Here is a 16,014-nt window from a genome sequence, read left to right on the forward strand (position 1 = left end):
TTTTCAGTGCAGCAGAGATGCTTCACACACCACACTGCAACCAACAGAACCCCTTTAACTTCATTGGCGCGGCTGCCTTCACCCCGCTCACCAGAGGCTGCATTCAAATGCAGCTGCTGCTGTGAACAGGCCCTAATAGCAATAGTTATTAAAACAAAGTTATACAATAAACAAGTGCATTTTTAACAATATTTACTGCATGTCTGATTGCATAAAGTAAAAATACAGAGTATTTCTTAAACCACTAATTTATAAAAAGGTCTGAAAGGGTAGTGTGAAAATTATTTTAAAAAGCAAAGTAGCTAGACAGACATTTAAAGTGAACTGGTGCACAGAAAACCTATTATCTCTGTCCGAAACCATAAAGTTTCATTCATCTCAAATTTATAGCAGATTTTTGGTACAAAACATGTACTGTTTAATCTGCCAAATGATTCATTAGTCTGTTCTGCTAGTCTTGTGTTTCACTTGTCTCTGCCACACTGCATAACTAAAGCTGGGCATACAATATGCATCAATTCCAGATAAACCAGTCGAAATTCGCTATGTAGCCACCCCCTCAGCCTACATCCTTCAACTAAAAAAATCAAATGAGCCAGATGAAAATTTTTGGCTGGACAATGTCTGAGTCCAATCAGATTCAGCCTTAGTTTGAGTATTCTGACAATCATCGGTGGCGGTTGTCAGAATACAATAGGCACAGCAGGAGATTCGTCCAAGTGTAGCGCAAACCAGCGGGGACCCTTTTTTGTGCAGGAGACGGGAGAAGGCTGTTTTTTTTTCATGCATGGTGCAGCTTTTTTGCTGCCCCCCTGCAAAGTGCCACCCTAAGCCTGGGCCTTGTTGGCCTAGGCCAAGATACAGCACTAAGTACACACTAGTAGTTGTTTATTCGTTCAGCCCAGCAGGGCATGCCCCTACTGATGCTTTCCTCCTTCTGTAAGCTGCCCAAATAACTCCTCTAGCTCTCTGAAAATGTTAGACTGCAATGCAACTATGTATAGGTTAATGGTGTGCTAAATCCAAATAAATATGAACAATTCAATGTGCATACATTATATACTTGTGCATAAATAAGTGATCAAGTGGAACATAAAAAGTCCCAAATAACTGTGCATAAATAGGTGATAAACTAGAACATAAACCTACCATAGAACCATAGAACCTATTTATGCACAGTTATTTGGGACTTTTTATGTTCCACTTGATCACTTATTTATGCACAGTTATACTCACAAGTATATAATTTATGCACATTGAATTGTTCATATTTATTTGGATTTAGCGCACCATTAACCTATACATCATTCATTCACTATCTGGTAGCAGCTTTATCACAGACCAGCGCACTTTTTCTTTTTACATGCAATGCAACTATGCCTGTTTTGTTCACACTGCAAACCCAACTTTCAATTTAACTTACAGCAAATGAAAATACATAATTTTTAAAATATACTTAATAAAATGTGTTTTTATGTTTGCCTTTACTGTTGATTTATGTATCATTCGGTAAATAGAAGCATTTGGTGTAGCTACATTTCGTTTTAAAAGGAATATATTGTATTATATCAAGCAGCTGTCTATATAGTAAACCCCATCACTTACTTTTCAGGTGCTGCCCCTGAGTAATTGTTAGGGAATGCTTCCTTTCCCAAGCAGTGGCTGTTATCAGTTACAGGCAATAGTCTGAAAGGAAACAAAAATACTTCTGTTAGAGAACATAAAAGCTTGCACCAAGTTTTGGACCAGTGGTGTTAAAATTTTGCTTTTAAAAAGACACATAGTCATAGCGAGCATAAATGTACATGGAGGCACAAACAGGCTCATATACGGAGTACTAGTACAAATATAGAGTATTAGTGAAATTGAAAGACATTTCAAGTGGTTAGGATATCATAATTTACTAAAAGATAATGTCTTGAACTTTACGAAGAATCTGAAAAATTAACTTTTTGCGTGGCACAGAACAGCCAGTTAGATTATTCCTTTCCTTAAAGTCCTGATAGATTACTTCAGGCTGGCCCGTTTTGCAGGTATAGCATTAAATGGGTGTCTAGACTGTTTAAAATCCAATAATACACTGTCTCACCCTGCTCTGCACACGCTCAGTTGTGCTCCCATTTTAGGCATTTTTAGGCACTGTTGAGTTAGAGTGGTCCTCAACTCCGGTCCTCAGGGCCCACTAACAGTCCTGATTTTAAGTATTACCTTGGGGAGATGCAGACTAGAGTACTGCAATCACTGAGCAGCAAATTATATCACCTGGGATGTATTTCAGTTATCTTGCAAACCTGGCCTGTTAGTGGGCCCTGTAGGCCAGGGTTGAGGACCACAGAGTTAGAGGACGATCTGATGACAGCCTTAGAGCAGAATTAAACCCTCCTATCCTTTACAGTCAGGGAAGCTGCTTCTGTTTAAACTGTGATTGCCATGGTGCTGCACATGTGATCAGTTATGACACCAGACATTTGATGGTTTGACAGTTTGGGTGAGGACACAAGCAAATGTGACAGTTAGCAATCCTGGCATTCCAGGAACGTAACTGATTTTTAAAACCGTGAAATCAATGGGTTTAGTCCCACTTTATGATTTACTGCTGTTTGGGGGCTCTGGGCTTCAGCAAAATGGAAGCCTCCAGCAAGAAGCAAGTTGTTATGGGTAAAGTTCCACTTTAAGGCCTCATGCACACTGGACGTTTTTACAGCTGCTGTTTTTGGCGTCAAGATGTTTTTTTCTATGCAGGGAAAAAAGGGTCCACATTTGTACCAAAATGTTGTAGAACCCTTTCATCACTTTGTTTCAGTTATTATCAAAGTGTAAATTTAATTACTAATACTTTTTTTTTTATAAACATTTTTTATTGAAATTTGTCTCAGATACAGTGATAAAAAAAAAAACGAAACGGCAGACCAAAAAAAAATGAACAGATCCATAACCAAACACAAAGAGTCTGTAAACCGTCGGTCTAAAGAGAAAGAGCATGAACAAACTTCAAAATTTTTACACAATGTTTTCGGGGTACAAGGTATCGAAAAGCAGATCTCCAGAGTACGGTTATTGACGGGGAGGAGGGGAATGAGGGAGGGTAGTGGGGGGAGGGGGGAGGGAGGGGCAGATGCTGACATGTGAATACTAGCCATAAAGGAGACTCAGGTGTTGTCGAGTTGGGGTCAGGCGGTACCGTCATATAATTGGGGGGGGGGGGGGTTACCAGGGAAGATTCAACATGTAAAATACTTTAACCCCAAACTAAACTTCAACTAAAGCAGCTGGTGTGGGACCTCTCTGAGCCAGGAAAGTTGTTACAGGGTCAAAAGCGATCCGAGGGGGTCAGCCAGCAGAACAGGGTGAGACGCCGCTAGGTGACCTGAGAGAGGGGGGGGCAAAGGCGGGGCCGAAAGGCAGCCATGTCCTGTGGAAAAGTCTAGACCTTGGGTGAGGGCTGTGATATAAGTCCATCAGATCAAACTTCAGGAGAGTATTGAGTTCAGTACGGACTTCCGAGACCGAGGGGGGAGAAGTATCAGTCCAGTGTTGTAGGATGGCTCTCCTCGCTATCATAAGGCAGTTCAAAAGCCAAGGTTTGTGGAAGAGGAGGGATTTCTTATCGGCCAGCGGTAGAAGAGCATATACGCCATCCATGTAGCCAAAGAGCAGCGCGTAAACATCTTTAGGCAGGTGTAGGCCCAGTGTAACAGAAATGAACGTTAGAATCTTGTCCCAGAAGCGAGAGATATCCATGCAAGACCAAATAATTACTAATACTTTAATGGCAAGCAATGATCTGAGTGAGCCAGCCATTTATTGATCAACTAACGTAACATGTTAATATATAAATGTATATATATATATATATATATATATATATATATATATATATATATATATATATATATATATATTTATTATGTATGTATTAACATATTAACATGTATATGAAGGATATGGCCTACAGCCATATCTGGTAATTTTGTTATTTTGTATTAATAAAGGACAGACAAATGATGGCAAGATGATAGAAACTCTGTCTTATTAGCTCTGGTCCTGATATAAGCCACACCAAACAAATTATGTGCTACATTTCATTGCTTAAATGCCACCATCCCCACCTCATATTATTCTAAGACGTTAATGACATGCTTCAAGTCACTGACTGTCAATAGTAGGTTAAATATGTTCAATTAAAATGTTCTTTTACCTGTACACATTGTTCTGTGGTGGAATTTTGATTTCTTTGTCTACATTTTCTAAAACTCATAAAGTAAAATATGTTATGATGTTTACCCTTCAAGCAACCTTAAAGCCCAACTCCAGGTTGGGCACAGAGCTCACTCCTATCCTGTCCACTCCGGCCCCTTTCACATTTAAAAAATCATATGTAAAGCCTTAAAGTCCTATTCCTTCTCTACCTTTCACCAGCAATAGTGGTCTTTGATTCTGTACAGAATAGCACTTATGTATGGGCATGTGAGCGTCATACTTCACAGCAGTACTGTAAAACCAGGACAGTGTAATGATGCACCCCTAGGTATGTCCTTAGTGCCCTGGTCCCACAGAATGTGGGTTAGATAATGCTGAAAACCTTGACGAACAGGTGCAGCAGCTGGAGGTGATAAGTCTTCAGAGAACAGCCCAAATATGAGATTGCAGCAAATGTAGTATTTTTTCCCTATCTGTGGCTGGGAATTAAGTTTTTTACTTTAAAGCCGAGTTGGCCTTTTATAATAATTTTAGGGGCCTGTCCCCACTGAATTAATATTATAAGTATGGGTGGAGCCTAGCAGCCAAATATCTCGTAGGGCCTCTAGCATTGAGGCCATTGTTCCTGCACATGTTCTTTATGCTGGAGTTTGCAATGTTCCCATTTCATGGTAATTCCACTCAATATATTTTCCATCATAAAAATGACTTAAATCAAACAGAGAGAGTGCAACTCACTTGTATTAATCATGGCAGATGAGTAGATCCCTGCCAGATATTGCACACATTTGAATTTTAGTTTCTTCTCCACATCTAAGCTCAACACATAATTGCTGAGTTGATAAAACCAGTTGGTAATCCAATACAAGCTTTCCATGCTCTGATCTTACTGTGTATAATCTAGTTGGTAATATGGGGAGAATGTGCATAATACCTAGGGGTTGATTTGCTAAAGTAAAATAGACTGTTCACTTTGTAAGGGAAGTTGCACTTTGCAATGGGAATGTGATACCCAATCACATACTAAGAAAATAAAAAAAACAGTATTTTTGCTTGCACATGATTGGATGGATGAAGTCAGAAGGGTTTAACCACATTCACTAAGCTCTAGGGATAATTCCCTTACAAAGAACAGTCTATTTGCTTTTAGTATATCAAGTTCAACCCCCTTATTATCTGCTCTCCCATCGCAAGGAAATTTGAAAAAAGATATAGATTAACTTTGTTTCTTTTTTGGGGTACTCATTTTAAAACTATTTTCTCATTTTCAATTAAGCCACAACTCTTATTTAACCAATTTTTCTTCTAGTGTTTTCGGGAAGGATATTTCACTGATAGATCTTCCCAACATAAAACTGTTGTTATTCTAAGGCAACAAATTAATTATTTTTAAGGGTTTTCATTGAGAAATGCTTGTTGTTGCTGGTCTTCAATTTGCTGAATTGCCCTAAGTGCTTCTGTAGTGACAGAAAATAATGCAATGAGGAGAAAAGCTACAGAGGCCTTACCATTTGAGGTGTCCAAGAAAGATGGTAAGGGAAAGGGCAGTAAAGGGGAATAGCTGGTGTTATTATGTTACATTAGTGTCTTAGGCTGGCCTCACATTATACAATTTTCTTGTACAATTTTCCTTTAGATTTACCAAAACCATATAATAGGAGGTCAAACCTAAACACTTTCAATTTGTATGCAATCATGAAGGCCCTTGCACTACAGAGTTGAAAGTAAATCTAAAAGGAAACTGAATAAAAAAAATTGTATGTTTTTTTAATGTGTCTCTTTTTAATGTTTAATGAATTGGAGTGTTCTTTTGTTTATGAAACATTATTCACTTGGCCGGCTGCTCAGGATTGCACCTTGATGGGTGGAGTCTAATGGTCCGGAATGGAACTTCGCATAAGGAACTGCCTGGAATGAGGACGCCATCTTCCCCAGCATCCTCTGGCAAAGGTGAATAGAGGGGTACCTTTTCCCTTATATGATCAGGACGAAATCCTTCATGGCATTGACTTTCGCCGGAGGCAAAATCACCTTTGCCTGCACACAAGCTGTACACTCACTACTTTACATTGTAGCAAAGTGTAATTTCCTCAGTGTTGTCACATGAAAAGGTATAATAAAATATTTACAAAAATGTGAGGGGTGTACTCACTTTTGTCAGATACTGTGTGTGTGCATATATATATATACAGGGCTTTTTTTCTCAGAGAATAGGTGCAGGAACTCCTCCCCTCCTTTCCGAGTCACCCCCTCTTCTCTGCCCCCACCCTCCTCTGAGCACCATTCCTTGGGTCCAATCCCCCTACCCACCTCCCAGTACTGCCCTTTCAGAGAATACAGAACTACGTATCATTTTGTGGTGCTGAATAATCTGTATAGAATTTGGTAAGGATAACAAGAAAAGTAGTAAAATAGATCCCCTGCAGCCAGTAACAATAAGGCCCCCGCCAGCACCAATAGATCCCCCTAACAACAACAGACCACCCACAACAATATTTTCCCCCCAAGCATCAATAGACTCTCTGTTAGCCAGCAACAATAGACCTCTCTCTCAAAAGTACATCTTCTCCAGCAACAACTTTCAAAAGACTCTTAGACGTACATCTCAAGGATCAGAACATTCAGGGCTATGTGAGATGATTACAGCCACACACACCTACACAGGGGGAACTGGATGGACTATTGTCTTTATTCAACCTCACCTACTATGTAACTATGTAACTGATCTGCAATATAAGACCCACCCCCAGCAACAGTAGGTCCCCCACCAGCAATAATAGACCTCCTCAGCAACAAAAGACCCCCTGAAAAAATAGATCCCCTCCAGCTAGAATGGATCCCTCAATCAATAGACCCTGCAGCACACCAAAGCACCCCTAGTCAGTGCTGGAGGTGCCGGAACTGCGTTCCCCCGCGTTCCCGCTGAAAAAAAGCCCTGTATATATATATATATATATATACACATACAGACACACCCACTCTTATAAATACATGTAAACAAACATTTCAAAATGTATTAACACATGATGGACGGTGACAGTAGAGCAGTCTACATGTCACTAGAGCAGAAGTTGGTGTCAGTAGGACAGTGGATGGTGTCAAACAGTAGAGCAGTGGATTTTGTCAGTAGGGCAGAGGATGATTTCAGAACAGCAGTAGACAGTGTCAGTATGGAAGTAATTGGTGTCAGTAGTTTTTTTGGTTTTTCTTAAATTATTTTCTACAGTTTATTTTTTATTTTTTGCAATTTTTTCGGAGCCCCATTGGGGGCTTTTGTGAAATTATAGGGCTCTAAACAGACCCCTGATGTTTTACTTTTGAGGCAGAGAAAGGGACCTAGGGCAGAGATTACCCCACCCCTTTCTCTGCAGCCTCAGCTGCACTGGACAGTGAATAAATGGGAAGTGCTAAGCGGCTTCCTATTCATTCACAAACTGAAGCATACACAGTTTACTATTCTTCATTTATGAATGGACACAGGAGTGATCAGTACATTCAAAGAAGTAAGAGGCCAGTAAATGACATATTTATCGGCCCTTTCTCCTGCTCTCCATCCTGAAACATCCTCTTGTATGCCTGCAGCAGCAGCTGGCGGGAGAGGAGAGGAGGGAAGCAGGCAGCACTATGGGGGGACACGGCAGGGTGGATAACAAGGGGGAAAATGCACTGCACGGAGTGATTAGGGGGTGCCCAGGTACACACAACACACCCCGTGTGCACACCTATGTACAATGTATGGAACATATTGGAACTGATAAGAGTAATTCTTTGATGGAGTCACCAGCGAATACAGTACTAAAGAGATTTCTATTCTCATATTTCTTTGGAAACCAGTTCAATACAAGCAAACAAAATAGGCTCATAATTAAGGAAGTTCTGACTTATCAAATCATTACTAGTTACCGACAAGTATACCATATTGCAGGTGAAATATCTGTTTTACAGGCAAAGGAATTAACCTTTGTAAAAATTTGTTGACAGCATTTTGCCTTTCAAAAGCCCCAATGTTAATTAAATCAGATTAAGCTAAATAATGATTACAATTAGAGAAAAAAACATCTAAAGACAGTCAAACCCTGGTTCCTCCTGAGGTTGCTAGGGGTTCAGATAAGTTTATAATGACGCCATTTTTCCTTTTAGCTATCTGTAAGGGGGTAAAGCTTGATACACACTATACAACTTTTGTTGGTAGATTTCAATTAGATTTACCTTCAACTATGTAGTATAAGGGACTGCCTGATTGCATACTAATTGAAAGTGTTTGGGTTTGACCTCCTATTCAGTGGCGGCCCGTGCATAGGGGGCGCCAGGGCGCCGCCCCCCTACCCCTAAAAAAAAGAAAAAAAAAAGAAAAAAATTACAAAGCGAACAAATAAAGTTGTAAAAAAAAAAAATTGGGTTCGCCGGCCTCTGTGAAGGAACTGGTGGCTAGGGGGGGGGGGGGGGTTACGTCCTAGAAGAGGCGCCGATTGGCTGCCTTCTGGGGGCATAACCTGGGCGCAAGTCTTTAGGATTGGACACCCCCACTTTCTGATATCCTGGCTGTGATTGGTCCAGTCTACAGTCTGGACCAATCATCATCCAGGACATCCCATGGCCCCATACTGACCCCGCTGACGTCACCGAAGACTGCTTCACTGCAGAGACACCGTGAGTCCGTGACCATGTCGGCTCGTGGTGGTGGACTGACCGGGAGTGGCTGTCGCAGCGTCGCAGGTGCGGAGGTAGAGAGGAAGCTGGAACCGCACCCGCCGCACGTTCGTCTGCTCTGCTCTCCCCCGGGCCTACCCGCCGGCGCCTTGCCTGAGCCAGTGAGCCTCCTCCCAGCCAGATCAGACGCTGTGGTCTGTGGATCCGAACTCGGCTGTGAGCTGTGACCTGTCCTGCCTGCTGCCAGCGCTGTGGGGCCCCGGGCCCACCCGCCGGCGCCTCGTCTGAGCCGGAGTGACAAGAGACGCTGTTTATCCGAACTCTGTGACCTGTCCTGACTCCTGCTGCCAGCGCTGTGTGACTGTGACTGACTGTCCTCCTGCTCCTGTCCTCCCTGCTAACACCTGGGCTGTGGTAAGTAAAGCAATCCCATCCCCCCCATCCCATACCTGCTGCCACTCATACCACCCCATCCCTGCTTCCACTCATCCCACCCCATCCCATCCCTGCTTCCATTCATCCCACCCCATCCCATCCCATCCCTGCTTCCACTCATCCCACCCAATCCCATCCCATCCCTGCTTCCACTCATCCCACCCCATCCCATCCCTGCTGCCACTCATCCCATCCCACCGCCATCCCTCTGCTCTGCCTCATCCCATGACCATCCATCCATCCCTCCCACCACCATCCCTCTGCTCTGCCTCATCCCATGACCATCCATCCATCCCTCCCACCACCATCCCTCTGCTCTGCCTCATCCCATGACCATCCATCCATCCCTCCCACCGCCACCCCTCTGCTCTGCCTTATCCCATGACCATCCCTCCCACCGCTATCCCTCTGCTCTGCCTCATCCCATGACCATCCCTCTCACCGCCATCCCTCTGCCTCATCCCATGACCATCCCTCCCACCGTCACCCCTCTGCCTCATGCTGTCAATCCATCCCTCTGCTCTGCCTCATCCCATGACCATCCCTCCCACCGCCATCCCTCTGCCTCACCCCATGACCATCCCTCCCATCGCCATCCCTCTGCCTCATCCCATGACCATCCCTCCCACCGCCATCCCTCTGCTCTGCCTCATCCCATGACCTTCCCTCCCACCGCCATCCCTCTCTGCCTCATGCCCTCATCCCATCCCTCCCACCGCCATCCCTCTGCCTGATCCCATCCCTCCCACCGCCATCCCTCTGCCTGATCCCATCTCTCCCACTGCCATCCCTCTGCCTGATCCCATCTCTCCCACTGCCATCCCTCTGCCTGATCCCATCTCTCCCACCGCCATCCCTCTGCCTGATCCCATCTCTCCCACCACCATCCCTCTGCCTGATCCCATCTCTCCCACCACTATCCCTCTGCCTGATCCTATCTCTCCCACTGCCATACCTCTGCAGGGGGCCTGTACGCTTGTCACTGCATTGAAAGGGGGCCTGTATACTGGTCACTACATTGAAAGGGGGCATGTACGCTGGTCACTACATTGAAAGGGGGCCTGTATACTGGTCACTACATTGAAAGGGGGCATGTACGCTGGTCACTACATTGAAAGGGGGCCTGTATACTGGTCACTACATTGAAAGGGGGCATGTACGCTGGTCACTACATTGAAATGGGGAATGTACGCTTGTCACTGCATTGAAAGGGGGCCTGTATACTGGTCACTACATTGAAAGGGGGCATGTACGCTGGTCACTACATTGAAAGGGGGAATGTACGCTTGTCACTGCATTGAAAGGGGGCCTGTATACTGATCACTACATTAAAAGGGGAATGTACGCTGGTCACTACATTGAAAGGGGGCATGTACGCTGGTCACTACATTGAAAGGGGGCATGTACGCTGGTCACTACATTGAAAGGGGGCATGTACGCTGGTCACTACATTGAAAGGGGGCATGTACGCTGGTCACTACATTGAAAGGGGGCCTGTACTGTGTGGTTTGTGCTAGGGCATAGGTCTGCAACCCGCAGCTCTTTTGAACCTTTGCCGCGGCTCCGGGGCGGATGATAGCGAGGGGAGGAGGCGCACTGTGCGCCCCTACACTTCCCCGACACTCCCCACTGTGGCGCTGTCCTGGCTGTGACGTCGCGTGGGGGGGGCGGTGCGTGCGTTAGTCACACACGTCCCAACGTCACCTTCCCGCCCGCTTTCGGAGAGGAGGGCTAGGCGCGCATGCAGGACGAAGAAGACGTCAGCAGCAGCACGCCAGGCACCAGTGTGAGGCAAGTGAAGTGATGCCTCGGGGGGGGGCACACACTGCTTTGAAGGGGGCACGCACGCACGCTGGTCTCTGCATTGAAAGAGGGCATGTATGCTGGTCACTACATTGTAAGGGGGCATGTATGCTGGTCACTACAGTGAAAGGGGCATGTACGCTGGTCACTACATTGTAAGGGGCATGTACGCTGGTCACTACATTGTAAGGGGGCATGAATGCTGGTCACTACATTGAAAGGGGCATGTATGCTGGTCACTGCATTGAAAGGGGCATGTATGCTGGTCTCTGCATTGGGGTATGATCATTGGGCATAGCAAATTTTGCTATGGGGCCCTGTAATTTCTAATTACGTCCCCCCGGTAGGTTTTTGTAGGTTTTGCGGCTCCCAGTTTTTTTTTTCCTTCGGAAACGGGTCCAAGTGGCTCTTTATGTCTTAAAGGTTGCAGACCCCTGTGCTAGGGGGTCTGTACTGTGGGGTTTGTGCTAAGGGGCCTGTACTGTGGGGTTTGTGCCACTCTCAGTCAGTGTATTCCATAATAGGGTGTCTCTCACAGTATATCCCATAATAGGGCCCCTGCTCCCTATTATGGGATATACTAGTACTGATGGACCCCTTAATATGTGATATATTGGGAGAATTTGTTCACGCAAGCAAAATACAGGGTACAAAATGAGTGGAGTCTATAAGGGGTGGGGCTTCTGAGAAATGGGAGGAGTCAAAATAGAAGGGCGGGGTCTTGCGCCCCCCCATCTTAAAACTTCACCAGCCGCCACTGCTCCTATTATATGGTTTTGGTAAATCTAAAGGAAAAAAATCTAAAGAAAATTGATTAGTGTGTATCCAGCTTAATTCTTCCCAATAATGACAAGAGTAAGGAACATTCTTCTCACTGACTGTCAGACTAATGTGTCATGAGTTGTAGACTTTAAATTTTTAGCAGGGGTTCCCTGAGACCAGAAATTTATTTCAAGTGTTTCTCTGTGTTGAAAAGGTTGAGAAAGGCTGCTTTAGATAATATTGGTACATTAGGTTGTTAGCGCATGACATCCCATGTTAGACACTCATATGGGATTTTTTATTTGCTGTATTTATTATCTATTTTTTACATTGATTTATATAGCATCAACAGTTAACACACTGCTTTACATACTATGCACTCACATCAGTCCCTGCTTAAAATGATCTTACAATCTAAGGTCCCTTTCCCACATGCATACATACACATACTAGGGTCAATTTTAGACAGAAGCCAACTAACCTACCAACAAATCCTTGATTCATAATTATTACTTATTTCATTGGTGCGAAAAAAAAGGAGAAAAATAGAGGTATTGTTCAATAACACCTTTATATAAGCTTTGTGAATATCTGGTAAGGTCGACATCTCAACTTCTTCTCTTGGTGCTTTTCACAGACATCAAACTGTGGGCAATTAGGTCCCTTAACACTCCTGGATATAATGTTGGCTTAAAGAGTTCAAGCATGCACAATGTGGCTTTCTTTTTTTTTCAATGAAAATATACAATACAAAAAATATAGTTGGTACCATGAATTGCATGAGTCTTTCAATTGTTTAATAAATACTGTCAATGATATTTTTTGTTATAATTATTACAGGGTTTCTAGCAAGAAGCAATTTATACTCATATATAGCTTGAGCATTATCTACTCCATCCTGTGTAAAGCGTTGAAGTAATAGTAACCCCTTGTACACACAGGCACTGAGACCTGTAGTCTGTAAATGGGTTGAGTTTACAGCACTTGACCTGCCAGTTGCTGCGGGCAGGGATCCTACTTAAGTTTATAGGGATGCAGTGGCTCCAAGGGCACAGTCACTTGTCCCAATCTGACAGACATGCAGATGTGAGTGTAAACATAAAGTGATGCACTGAAAAACTGTATAGTCAGTATATAATAATCAAATATAATCCAACATGAAAACAGTCCACAAAAAAAAAAGTGAGATGTATGGTTCCAACAGCCAAAAGATCGAAGATGGATGTTGTTTTCTTCCCTTCACCAAAGAGGCCAATCACCAACACCCTAATAAAATGTCCCCTTATCCGAGTTTGTGGACCCCCTAAATAGGTGGAGTCAAATGGGCTTTTGGGGACTTGATCCCTCTAGCGATACTTGAAACGGAAAGCACGGGTAATGCGATAATGTGACCAGGCCACTCTGCCCTACGTGTTTTGTCACCATATCACTTTAACCAGGGGCCCGAGTACCGGATGGGAGTGAGCATTTCCTAAAGCATTCAGCACTCACCCCCATGCCTGTCAAATTGGGATGAGTGGGGATGCAGCCACTGCGCCCCCATATATTTCAATGGGCTGGTTTAGCCTTAGCTGCATTATCTGTATTGTTGTGTCCTGGTTTTTATGACATATATTTCCTTGTTTTATTAAGCATGCCAGAAACATAATTTCAGTTTTTGTTAGTAAAGTTTTCATCTGTCCATATAGAGACACACACATCCTTTATGCTAGATACACAAGAGCTGAAAATCGGGCTGAAAATGGTTGGATCGGCAAGAACCAGCTGACTTTCAGCCCGTGTGTCCAACATAACCGGGCATGCTGGAAAACCAGCATCTGAACGGCATCCAATCAACGCTGGCAGCTAATAGCTACGATTGCTGATCACTGTGTCCTGGCGGGAAGGGGGGGGGCATTCCCCTTGTCAGAACACAACAGCACAGCATGGAAGACCACTGTACTAACAATGCTTGTGTTAATACAGCCATCTGTCATTTTTTTTCCTTCAGCCCACTGAGTTGAACAAAAAGAACTCAGGCCAGCCATAGACAGTTTGAATGTTCCTGCTGAACCGGCCGAGATTTGAACCAAGTATGGGCAGGCTGAATGTACCAAGTTGATCAATCAATCAACTTGGGTACAACCAGCTGCCTGGATTTTACATGTGGTTATCGCTAGCGACTTTGAAATACCTTTGAAGTATAGCCTCTAGCGGTAATCACTGTCTTCTCCCAGTGGGGACGCCCCCCCCCCCCCCCCCAAGGAGACCACAATGGCTCTGCAGGAGGGATTCCCCTGTCAACACTGTCTGTGTTGATGGGGGAATCAAGCAAATTTCTCTCTTGCAACCCGTGGTTGCAGGAAAGAAATTTGTTCCATGTATGGCCTGCCTTATAGTGTGTACCAGGCTTTACATCCTTGCGGTTGCTCTGATGGCTGTACACAATCATGCAGATTAACACATTCTCACACCTGCATATTGGCTCAGATACTAGTGCACATACACACAGGCACGCAATGGAATCTTAACGCTTTCTTTTCATGAATGATGCTTATTGAGTCTGATGTCATTGTTTCTGCAACCTTATCTCAAGCTTTATTCTTTCCTCTTTGTAGTAAGTCTTGTAACAGAAGAGAAGCTGTTGCTAGGTGAGGACACAAAACCATTCTTTAAAACATGCTAAATACCTTTGAATTACCACATTATCATTTATTTATATGGACCTTGAAAGCATGTCGTAATGCAGAAAAAAACAACATTACGGTAAATACACAATGATGGCAGGAGTGAGAAACGAATGTGGTTTGCCTTTGTGGTTTAGGGTTCTCTGTAGTGGAGAACTGTACCACTGAAAACAAGATAAACGGGTTCTAATAGCAATAGTCTCTAATTGGTAACCAAAAATCACAAAGTGTACAGCGCTATGGATAAAATAAAATAAAATACTATACCTAGATGCAGCTGTTCAAAAATGGTGATAACCAAATTTCTAAAGTGCAGTGCCAAATACCAGCGCAAAAGGTATACAATAATAAAAGTTAAATAGATGACAAATGGAATAAATATCACTCATAAAATAAATGTTAAAGTGCAACGTGTAATACATGTGCATAACATGTGCAAAATAAACATTTTTATTTTGCACATGTTATGCACATGTATTGCACGTTGCACTTTAACATTTATTTTATGAGTGATATTTATTCCATTTGCCAACTATTTAATATTTATTATTGTATACCTAGTCTCTAATTGGTACTTTTGACTTTTTTTGAGTTTACTTTTTAGGACTTTTTCTTTACCAATTTGATAAAGATTAAGCAAATTAACTGTTGCATGAAGGAATTTAGAAAAGATTTTTTTTTTTAATGATGAGAAATTTCTGTAAAAAAAAATGAGCACAACTTAGAAGTGTGGTTTAACCTACAGTATACACTACCTAATTGTCACAAATGACACTATAATCTGCTCTACCTATCTGCTAGTGCTTGTCAGCATTACAGACAGCCAAGGGGAATGATGAGCTAAGAAAAGATTGGACTATAGACATAAGAAAGTTACTGACTGATCCTGTCAAACTATCGGGATCAAGCGATGATTGGGGTGCATAAAAGATGTAGAAATGTACAGGAAATATAGCATTATTCCCAAGAAGAGGCTGAAAAAAAAAAAACATTTCCTTTGATTCCACATTTTCACTCAAATGCATAATAGGAAGTTATCCAGACAAATACAAGCAGTTCAAAGTAAGGAGAAGTCAGAAAAGAGCTGTTCACCAATCTGAAGATTAGATGTATATCTCAATGGAAACTTTCTTTTTAGCACTCTGCTAGATAACAAACTTTTGTAGTAGCAGCATACCAGCCTACTGTGGTATGTATTACCATGTACTGTATATCTAGCAGCTTGAGTTGCTTTCAAAACCCTTTTTTACATTGATTCACCCCTTCATGAACCTGAATGATACGAAATCTCAAACCCAAGCAAGCCACAAAACAGTGTTAAATAAATCTTTTCTCATATGAGTATACCTAAAATATTGAGTCAATGATAACAACTGGAGTCATGTCTATATTTGGAATATAAAGAATGTAAAATCTATAACAGTGGTGGTCCACTTGCTAGATAAAGGAGGCCTAGATGTGGTCCTTGACATCCCCAGGAGACCAAACATAATGTTCA

The 16,014-nt window shown here is 43.0% G+C and overlaps 1 protein-coding gene across 2 annotated transcripts in view; it reads right to left on the reverse strand.

The window, feature by feature from the left end:
* SHROOM3 (shroom family member 3) overlaps nucleotides 1-16,014 on the reverse strand; it is a 565,109-nt gene that overhangs the window by 303,236 nt on the left and 245,859 nt on the right. For both annotated transcript variants that reach the window (XM_082260159.1, XM_082260158.1), the window contains exon 3: nucleotides 1,606-1,686. In XM_082260159.1, the coding sequence (XP_082116285.1) occupies nucleotides 1,606-1,686 (81 nt within the window). The remainder of the gene's footprint in view (nucleotides 1-1,605; nucleotides 1,687-16,014) is intronic.

The sequence above is a fragment of the Pelophylax lessonae genome (assembly GCF_965119305.1).
Source record: "Pelophylax lessonae genome assembly, chromosome: 1".
Classification (NCBI taxonomy): Eukaryota; Metazoa; Chordata; class Amphibia; order Anura; family Ranidae; genus Pelophylax; species Pelophylax lessonae.